This window comes from Neoarius graeffei, chromosome 18 (assembly GCF_027579695.1).
Source record: "Neoarius graeffei isolate fNeoGra1 chromosome 18, fNeoGra1.pri, whole genome shotgun sequence".
NCBI lineage: Eukaryota > Metazoa > Chordata > Actinopteri > Siluriformes > Ariidae > Neoarius > Neoarius graeffei.
Genome location: NC_083586.1, coordinates 18,783,435 through 18,794,599, shown reverse-complemented (window position 1 = coordinate 18,794,599; position 11,165 = coordinate 18,783,435). Strand labels below are relative to the sequence as shown.

Sequence of the window (11,165 nt, the reverse complement as noted above, 5' to 3'; positions counted from 1 at the left end):
AGAAAGCATCTGAAAACAGCTTGGTCTTTAACCTAGATTTGAAGCTGCCAACAGCAGGAGCATTTTTGATGTCCTCTGGCAGTTGGTTCCATAGCTGTACTGCATAGTAGCTAAAAGCTGCTTCACCACACTTTGTTTTAACAACAGGTTTTACCAGTAAATTTTTCTGCTGCGATCTGGTAGATCTGATTGGGTTAGGCCGCCGCAACATATCAGAGAGGTAATTGGGCCCTGTGCCATTTAGAGATTTGTACACCAGCAGCAATGCTTTAAAGTCAATTCTGTAGCTTACTGGGAGCCAGTGAAGGGACCTTAGAATTGGAGTAATGTGCTCTGTTCTTTTTGTTCGTGTGAGAACCCTCGCCGCTGCATTTTGAACCAGCTGAAGTCGTTTGATGGTCTTTTTTGGCAGGCCTGTGAAAAGGCCATTGCAGTAGTCAACCCTACTAGAGATGAAGGCATGTATTAGTTTTTCCAGATCATTTTTTGACATAAGTCCTCTTAGTTTGGAAATGTTTTTAGGTGATGAAATGCCGTTTTAGTGATTGCTTTCATGTGACTGTCAAAGTTTAGCTCGCTGTCAATGAAAACACCAAGATTTTTAACCATTTCTTTAGTTTTAATCCCTTTTGTGTCAAGAATAGTGGTAATCCTGAGTCTTTCATCTTTTTTTCCAAATAGAATTACTTCTGTTTTATCTGTGTTCAGCTGAAGAAAATTTTGTGACATCCAGTTGTTGATTTGATCGATACACTGGTAGAGACATTCAAGGGGGGCATAATCATTAGGTGATAGAGCAAGATAAATTTGGGTGTCATCTGCATAGCAGTGATATAAAATTGAATTGTTCTTGATAATTTGCCCAAGTGGGAGCATATAAACGTTGAATAGTAATGGTCCAAGAATCGGCCCCTGGGGGACACCACAGGTCAAGGACACTGACGCTGAGGTACAATTTCCCATGGTAACAAAGAAGCTTCTATCTTTTAAGTATGATTTTAACCAATTGATAACTTTATCAGTCAACCCAACCCAATGTTCAAGTCGATATAGCAGTATGTTGTGATCAACAGTATCAAAAGCTGCACTGAGGTCCAGTAATACCAGGACCGATGTTTTGCCTGCATCAGTATTAAGACGTATGTCATTTATAACTTTAATCAGCGCTGTTTCAGTGCTGTGATTGGCACGAAATCCTGACTGAAAGTTATCAAAACAGCTGTTTGATATCAAGAAGGCAGTTAATTGATTGAAGACAATTTTTTCAAGGATTTTCCTGATGAATGGTAGATTTGGTATTGGCCTGTAGTTATTTAATACTGAAGCATCCAGATTATTCTTTTTAAGTAGGGGCTTTACAACGGCTTTTTTCAAAGACACAGGAACAATGCCAGTCTCTAGGGATGTATTTATGATTTGAAGCACATCTATCATTTGAAGCACATACATAAGATGTAGAACAGACTTAAAAAAGTTGGTGGGCAGAATGTCCAATTCAGATGTTGAGGAACTAAGATTTTGTACAGTTTTTTCAAGAGTATCATAATCAATTAAACAAAATTCTGACATTGTGTTGAAGTTATCTGTCTGTGTCACTGGTGATTGCAGTTTTTTCAATTATTTGCAACTGAGATATATTATGAGCAATATTCTGCCGTATTTTATCAATTTTACCTTTGAAGAAGGATGCAAACTCATTGCATTTATTAACTGAGAGAAGTTCAGGTGCTAATTGTGGTGGGGGATTAGTTAGCTTCTCTACTGTTGAAAATAGCACACGGGCATTGTTCATATTCCTGTTGATGATGTTGGAGAAGAAAGACTGTCTTGCTTTACGAATTTCATAATTATATTTACAAAGCATCTCTTTATGGATTTGATAATGGATGTGAAGTTTAGTTTTGCGCCATTTTCTTTCAGTCTTTCTCAAGGGAGTAACTTTGATTTTGACATTGGTGGGGACACAAAAGTGATCCAAGGCAGAGCTTCCGAAAGGTGTTTTTTTTTCCATTAGCAATCATAAATCATAATTTCATGTCATGCAGATCTTATAGGTTAATGAAGGCAGCCGTGACCTAATGGTTAGGGAGTTGGTCTTTGGATCCCAGGGTTGCAGGTTCAAATCCCACCCTTACCTCTTCCTACATCTCCATCCATGGCTGAAGTGCCCTTGAGTAAGGCACCTAACCCAACATTGCTCCAGGGACTGTAACCTAGCTCTGATGCATCCTGTCATGTTGCTAAACCTGCCTAAGGAGCCGCAGCAATACTTTTATGAAGGGTTTCCATTACATCAAAAGGATTTTGTTGAGTTTTTAAAGCTCGACGGAAACCCTGCGCTTACATTCTTGACTTTGAAGAAGAATGAACGAATGTCTTGTTTCTTGGGAGGGGGGCCGTCATCCATGATATTCAAGTCAGCATGCGAGTCGTAGGGCAAGCATGCATGGACATCGAAGTCCAGCTCAATTTGTAGGCTGACGGAGAATGGGGGGTGCGTGGGGTAGGTCAGGTGTGTACGTGTGAGATACGGGGGGTTGATGGGCGGGTAGTCACGGCTGCTGTGGGAAGTGTGCTGCTTTTACAGCAGATGGAGTGACAGCTGGGATAGCCAACCATGTAGGTTAGTGAGAAACAGGCAGCTAATCAGAGAATGATATCTACGTTAGAGGGGGGATTATTAGCAGTGTCATACATTTAACCCTTTGTGTGCCATATAATCATTGCTCATGTTAGGACATTGGTTTTATTGATCGTGATTACACAGTAGTGGCTGAATATTGGTAGGGACACGTCCCTAGCGTCCCTACCCAAAATTACACCCTAGGTCTTTCTACATTCTTTCTTTAACAGTTTAACAGCTGGGTATTGCTTCCATGGTGCTTTCTGCTTATCATTGACTCTTTTGATTTTGAATGGAGCAATATCATCCATAATTTGGGTCATATTTAAATTAAAAATTTCCAGTAAATCATCTACAGAGTCTGACATTTTGGTTGAGATCCGAGAGAGAGCTTGCTCAAAGAGAACACGTGTTGTCGTTTATGACTCTCCTACCCATAGTCGTTGAGCTGTTCTGAATGTGAGGAGACATAGAAACATCAGAGAAAACACAAAAATGATCAGATAAGGCCAGGTCAACAACAGTAGTAGAAACAGTAAGACCCTTTGCGATGACGAGGTCAAGGGTATGACCACGAGAGTGGGTCGGCCCCTGTACATGTTGTACTAGGTTGAAGTTGTCAATAAGTGCAAGTAGTTCATTGGCATAAGTGTTTTCAGGATTATCTACATGCAAGTTAAAATCCCCAGATATAATAAGACAGTTAAACTCTAAGCAAATGACTGACAACAGTTCACCAAACTCTTCCAGAAAAACTTTGGCTGAATGTCTCGGAGGCCTGTAAATAGTTAATAACAGTATGTTACTGTGCTGTGCTGGCGTAAGTCTTCATCCCCCTTGTCTGTGGTAAGATGGCCGCCCTGTGTGGCCGTTCTGGAATACGCGGTGAGGAATCTAGTCTTCTATGTAAATCTATCTGTCCGTGTTTCTCTCTGGACATTGTACTTCCTACAGTGGAAAAGAACATGCTCCACATCTTCCTTGACCTGGCACTCTACACAGAGCTCATCAGTTTTCCCTAATACATGTAATGTGGCATTGAGACCAGTGTGTCCCAACCTTAATCTTGTGTATGTCACTTCTTCTCTTCTGCCAAGTCCTATAATTCTTTTACCCCCAACCTGACGCTGTACACTGAAGTATTGTCTACCCTTTGTTCCTGTCTCCCATTCTTCTTGCCATCTCTTCATGATATCTGTTTTTATCATGGATTTAGCTTCCCCTCTTCCTAAAGGAATATAAATATCAGTGCACACACGATCTAAAGCTTTCTTAGCAGTTTTATCTGCTATCTCATTGCCCTTAAAGGACATGGGACATGAAACATAAAAGCACGCTATATCAGTTTCTTTCCATTAAAAATATGAAATAATTGCATCAACAAATACAAAATCATCTATTAAATTCAGCAAAATCGTTATATTCGTGATGATTATATGGCATTTCTGCTCGAGCTCCGATATGCATATTTTACAACCGGAAGAGCCGCTGTCACGTGATCATACGTCACAAAAACTTTCAGGTACAGCACAAGCGGGTAGATGAATATGGAGAAGTGTGAATCGTGATGATGACGAATGCGACAAAATAGTTTTTTTGTCTTGGATGACAAGAAAATTTTTCGTTTTTAGAGTGTTTAACGTACATTGAACATCATGGTGTATTGCGACCTCCCAGTCAGTCAGACGCGCTGTCACTCCTGTTAGCAATGTAGCTAGGCTCAGCATGGCCAATGGTATTTTTGGGGCTGTAGTTAGATGCGACCAAACTCTTCCACGTTTTTCCTGTTTACATAGGTTTATATGACCAGTGACATGAAACAAGTTCAGTTACACAAATGGAAACGTGGCGATTTTCTATGCTATGGAAAGTCCGCACTATAATAACAGGCGTACTAACACCTTCTGCGCGCTTCGACAGCGCATTGATACCTTCACTCGGAGTTGTACCATTATTTTTTAGACAGGGCGGACGGACCAGGGCATTCGCCCGCCTGGCCGTGCCCGACGAGGAGCGCTCTCGGCCGGCTTGGGAGGCAGACGGCAGCCCCTCCTGGAAGTGTGGTTTTACCATGGGCCTCATGCGGAAAAATGCCGAGGTGCATTCGCTAAGCGACTGAAAGCCGAGGTAAGGGTTAGTATTATAATTTTGGGTGTATCAATTATTGATTATCATAATTCTGACTCGTTTCGCCATTTTGAATGTTTTCATCTCGGACTCTGGAAGCATTGTATCTCAATCAATCTCGAAAAATATCAGCAAAAAAAAAACTAGCTTGCAACGGACTTTAGCTAGATCTATGATGAACTTTCAATGTATGATACAAAAATAATACTTCTTTCAACAGATCATTAGCCTTTGAGCAGAATTGTTTTTAACTTCCCAGGAAGTGTTATCGAGCCGACCGCTTTCAGTTTCATGGGGACTGAATGAACTCTCACTCTCAGAATCATCTGACCCGTCAGAGTAAAGACAAGATCCATGTTCATGTGAATTTCCAGCTATCGGTTCGAATTGATAGGGTCTAACTTCACATCTCTGTGAAACATCGGGAATATCACTGTCGATGGTGTCCATTTCGGTAACCTGTTTACATTAGATTCCCAAGTGCTGGCTCCTTGGAAAGTTTCTGTGACGTCACGGGTCACGTGACCACCTAGCTCATTAACGAATCCTTGTTTTACGCTGATGTATAAAAAAACTTGAATAATGTGATAATTTTCACATTTTTGACGCCCTGCAGTGATTTAGATGGCATTTCTTATGTCCTTTATACATAATTATACCCAGAAAAAAATCCATGTCCCATATCCTTTAAGGCCAATGTGAGCTGGGACCCAGCAGAAGCTGACAGCAAGTCCAAGGTTTCTCAAATGAGCTAGAAGGTGTTTCATCTCAATGATTAAATCATCTCTTGCTGAGTTACCTGAGGAAAAGCTTTGTAATACAGATAATGAGTCGGTACATATGACTGATTTGAGGGGTTTGACTTCCTCGATCCATCTTAAGGCAGTAATTATTCCAGTTAGTTCAATAGTGTAGATTGATAAAAAGTTACTCAATTTATATCCATATGTCTTATTCAGTTCTGGTATGTAAAGTCCTATACTACATTGATTCATTCATTATCTGTAGCTGCTTTATCCTTCTACAGGGTCGCAGGCAAGCTGGAGTCTATCCCAGCTGACTACGGGCGAAAGGCGGGGTACACCCTGGACAAGTCGCCAGGTCATCACAGGGCTGACACATAGACACAGACAACCATTCACACTCACATTCACACCTACGCTCAATTTAGAGTCACCAGTTAACCTAACCTGCATGTCTTTAGACTGTGGGGGAAACCGGAGCACCCGGAGGAAACCCACGCGGACACGGGGAGAACATGCAAACTCCGCACAGAAAGGCCCTCGCCGGCCACGGGGCTCGAACCCAGGACCTTCTTGCTGTGAGGCGACAGCGCTAACCACTACACCACCGTGCCGCCCCTATACTACATTGGCCATCCTGAATGTTTTTAGAGCCATCAGTAAATATTTGCAGATGTTCCTGGAAGGAAGAAGACAAATAGTTTTTGCAATATATTGCAAAAGTGTGATCATTTGGGTGTTCTTTCTTTTCTGTAAGAAGTGCAATACTGACATCAGGTGTAGGGAGGATCCATGGAGGGACACTACTAATAGCCATTGCAGGACTAAACCCCAAGCTGTTTAGCCCACATAGTCTTACAGCCTGTTTAATATTCCATCCAAACCCCTTATATTCTTTACAATACTCCCAACAATCATTGAGCACTGTCACAGCTGGCTTGTCAGCACTACCCTGCAATCTGATCCAGTATGTCAAGGCAAGTTTCATAAAGCGCAGGTTAAGAGGGGATTCCACCAAAAGAGCACTTGTAGGAGTTGTTTTAATAGCTCTCAGAGCTATTCTCAGGGCCTTAAATTGCACTCTTTCCAGCTTTAGTAGGGATGTTTTACAGGCTATACCATACAGCCATACTCAATGGTTGATCTTATCAATGCTTTATAAATGTTGAGCAGAGATTGTCTATCTGCACCCCAGTGAAGACCAGAAACCGTTCTCATCAAATTTAGAACCTTCTTACATTTTGTTTCAACATATTCAATATGACATTTCCATGTGAGCTTACTATCTAACCAAATACCCAGGTATTTAAATTTATTTCCTCTTTCAAGCGGGTGATTATAGAGTATAACTTGAAAATCGTCTGAGACTTTTTTCCTCGTGAAGTACATCACTTGAGATTTTTGCACAGAGAACTTAAAGTGCCATTCCACCATTGGATGTATTCTTTGGCATAAAATACGATATATTTTATGACATGACTAGACAGAGAAATCTTTTAGCTTCAAAATGATACACTAAGTAACTTTAAAAACGCACATTGATAAAACTTGCTGAATTCATCTCAAGAAGAAAAGAAATATATCACAATGGAAAAATAACTTCGTTCCGCCCGAATAAGTTCCAAATCTGTGCTCAAATCAGAATTTAAGGGAGTTGTACTCAATAATGTACAATATGACTCGGGTAGTCAATGACATGGACAGGCTTTAATTTTCAAACAAATTTTGCATACACTGTACACACACAATCTTGCCTATAAATACCCGGGGGAAATGATGGGAAAATTGTCATTATTGAAGATGCCACGCCTAAGCCAAAATCAACGTGAACAGGCCATCGGGGTGTTGCGTGCCGGAAGTACACAGACAGAGGTCGCCCGGCACTTCGGTGCTCATCATTCTACCATTTCCCGTTTGAGTCAGCGTTACAGACAGACAGGGAGCACCAGGGATCGTCCACGCCCTGGTCAGCCTCGAGTCACGACGCCGGTTCAGGATCAGCACATCAGGCTAGCTCACCTCCGTGACAGATTCCTGACCCCCTCAGTCACTGCTGCTGAGACCCCTGGACGACACAGACCCAGAATCTCCAGCATGACGGTCCGAACATGGACCAACTGTCACTTTGAATTTTTTTATTGTGAATTAATTCTTGAGTTTGACAATAAATGTCCTTTATCGATGTTTCAAGATGTGTGTGCATTACATACAATATCATAAATTTCAAATATATGCATGGATCTAAAGTGATATCGTGTTGAATTCCATTGTGCGTTTTTAAAGTTACTTAGTATATATCAAACATAAATTTTTGACAACGACAAGTATATTAATTTTGCGACCAAAGTCACCTACCCTTTTAATTTCCGCGCATGATGTCATCGGCAGGTTCCCCTTCTTGTGTACCACGTCACGTGTGACGTGGCACAGATTATCAGCAATGGCGGATAGAACGCGATTTCCACTTGTCGATTGCTGTGCCGATATTCACCATCGACCGTCTCCTTTGGGCATCACTTGCTATTTTCCTTCGCTTCTTTTCCGAAGCTGACAATCGCGTTCTATCCGCCATTGCTGATAATCTGTGCCACGTCACACGTGACGTGGTACACAAGAAGGGGAACCTGCCGATGACATCACGTTTCACTACCGCGCGGAAATTAAAAGGGTAGGTGACTTTGGTCGCAAAATTAATATACTTGTCGTTGTCAAAAAATTATGTTTGATATATCATTTTGAAGCTAAAAGATTTCTCTGTCTAGTCATGTTGTCATAAAATATATTGTATTTTATGCCAAAGAATACATCCAATGGTGGAATGGCACTTTAAAACCCCAATCCATCCCCCAGTAAGTGAACGCTAGGGGGCGATGTAGGTTTTGAATAACCGTGTCATTACGTCACAGCGACGCCGGAAATGAATGGTAATTTCCGGAAAATTCAGCTACACAAATTATTATTATTATTTTTAATTATTATTATTTCCGAATTGTTTATTTTAGTTTAGCATGTTTGAAAACCACAAAATATTCGTTTTACGTTTGCTAACGTTAGCTTTTTAGCAATCACCCTAACGAGCCGGCTATGTCCTATAATGTTTTAATTTTTCTAAATAGTGCGTCAGAATAGTGCGCTATTATCGGCTAGCGAACCTTTTTGACACTATTTAGTGTAGTACTCCTCTGTTTGGAGCACAGCTCATAGAAAGGCAGGCTTGAAAAATAAATAAAATACCCGGATGTACCAGAAGGCTCTGATTTGTCGTGACGTCATTCACGTTACTGTGGGATATGTAGTTCTTAAAAATGGACTACAAAATGAATTATGAGCTCTGTGTAGTTATATTTCATGCAAAATCTCGGATTGTAGTGAATAAGTCGCGTCATTAGAAGACGAACGATAATCCAGGAAGAGTTCTGAATTATTTTAATCTGAAAATAAATATAAAATAGGGATGTTTACAGTATACAGTAGGGATGTTTACTTCCGGTATGTTTTGTTGCGTGGGGCTGATGGGAGAGCGGGATGCGATCAAGCTCCTGCGAGGAACACAAGGACAGAGAGGGTGCAGCTGAAATGTGGCTCTTTATTGCGCAGTTGTAGTTCATCTGTGATTGAGGATATCGTGGATAAAGCACAGCGCGTTACAGAAGGTGAGTTGATCAGAGCCCCAGGACTGGGGTCGCGTCCCAAACCGCGCACTCAGAGTTTATACTTATGCGTTTAAAATAATTCTCGATTCTGATTGGTCAGAAGGTGTCGCTCGGACAGTAGTTCCGGCTCCGCGGCGAATCACAGCTTTATATCAGTGCGCTCGTTCTAACGTCATATCGTTTCTATAGCAACCATGTACACAGGGATGTATTGTTAGTATTTGTTGATTATCTACGTAATCAAAGTACAAGGAACTCTTAAAGCTCATAGGCAAGGGGCTGAGGAGGAACGCAGAATATCAACTTTATTGTCTAGAAGAACGATCCAAAAAGCGAATTCAGTCTTCCAGGTGTCTAATTTGCATCGTAAAATTGAATAAAACGGTTAAAATATACTGGACTGGCCACAGACCGGCCGCAGAGGTTCTTTGTCACGTCAAACAAACTCTACGGGCGCTTATGTTTTTTTCAGGTTGCAAGACAAACTTACGGCCAACGTGCGTCTTTCTCCACGAACAACAAAAAACGCAGCGATTTAGGAAACGCCAAAAATCGCACGGCCAAAAAATCGTACGTCCGATTGTGACCTAGGTTTTATGCGCACTTTCGCCGCCAGGGGACCGTCGTCGTGACGTCTGTGTTCAAGCCAAACAGACCGGGAGCAGTTCTGTGTTTACTTGCGAACCGAGCACACGTGTACAGACTTTGGGTCGTATCTCATTGGGCTGCGACTAGGTGGAGACACAACAATTGCGATAAAATATGCGAATTAGCGAGAATTTTCACTTGGAATCACACTGAATCGATATTCGCGTATTTTACCGCAATAGTTGTGTCTCCAAATAGTCGCAGGCTGTCGCAGCCCGGGTTTCCCTCGGCAGGCAGGGAAGTAAAGGAAGCCTCACGGAAAGACTTGAGAAGGGTTTGCGACGCGTTTGCGGCTATTTTGAGAGCAATTTTGTCACACGAATTTTTTGAACACGTTCAAAATTTCAGCGACGAAGGAGCGACACTTTGCGAGGAAATTGAGAAGCCCCGCGAATGTTTCAAGACACTTTTGAAACTCTCTCGCAAATGACGTTCGCAATTTTGTCGCAAAGCCCAGTGAGATACTGGCGTTTGGTCGTGAGAGGTTGTGTAAAATGTCTGATAGCGATTTTGAAAAAGGAAGTCTCCAAATTGAATCTCGAGAGGTGAAAGCATAGATTATAATAATAATAATAATACATTTATATAGCGCCTTTCACAAAACCCAAGGTCGCTTTACAGTTATAAATAAATTAAGTAAGTAAGTCCACCAAATAGAGGCCAGGATGTCATTCCAGTGGTGTAGCAGCCACAATCCCACCAAAAGGCGCACGAAAACAAGTCCCACACCACCAGCACAGCCGCCGTGACGCTGCCAGCAACATCACTCGGAACACCACGCCATGGATCCACAAAGCGAGCACAGAAGCACTGCCACGTCGAGCGCCAGTACGTCCCAAACCACCTGCACAGCCGCATATATGTATGAACCTATGGCCGTTGCGAAGCAGTCGGTGAATGTGGCTCACTGGTTTGACCGCGCGGCCTCGGAATCGGACAGCGACTCAGCCGACTCTGATCGCGGTGACCCTGGACCTCAACAAGACTCGCGCCCAAACGATTTATCCTGGTAGTTATGATAAATTCCTACTTTCGTCGTAATACTAAATAAGAGCCCTTTTGAAGAATAATTAAACCGCCCTCCCTAGTGGATATAGGGAACGATTACTTGACAGTGTGCCGGTAGGCCACATTAGCCTGCCATCTGCGGCATTATACTATTTATAGCCGACTCTGAGCGAGGAAATATCCCTTTGCCTCATTTCCACAATGAATCTACAGGAGCCCTCAGGATTCGTGACTTGTCAATTGCAAGTAAAAGTAAAAATGTTTACCTCGAATCTTCTCCTTTTTGCTTGAGCGTTGCTGCTCCGTTTGTTCTTTGGCTGCTTGAGTTTGTGTTCAAATTTTGTCGGAACAGCGTCAGGTTTG

The 11,165-nt window shown here is 42.1% G+C and overlaps 1 protein-coding gene across 2 annotated transcripts in view; it reads left to right on the top strand.

The window, feature by feature from the left end:
• The first annotated feature begins 273 nt into the window (after positions 1 to 273).
• abcb6a (ATP-binding cassette, sub-family B (MDR/TAP), member 6a) overlaps positions 274 to 11,165 on the top strand; it is a 52,073-nt gene continuing 41,181 nt past the window's right edge. The window contains exon 1 of one of the 2 annotated variants that reach the window (XM_060898491.1): positions 274 to 458. In XM_060898491.1, coding sequence (XP_060754474.1) covers positions 453 to 458 — 6 coding nt within the window. In that variant the 5' untranslated portion in view covers positions 274 to 452. Of the gene's footprint in view, positions 459 to 8,886; positions 9,147 to 11,165 lie in introns of those variants that run through there. The other variant, XM_060898492.1, reaches the window with a different exon arrangement.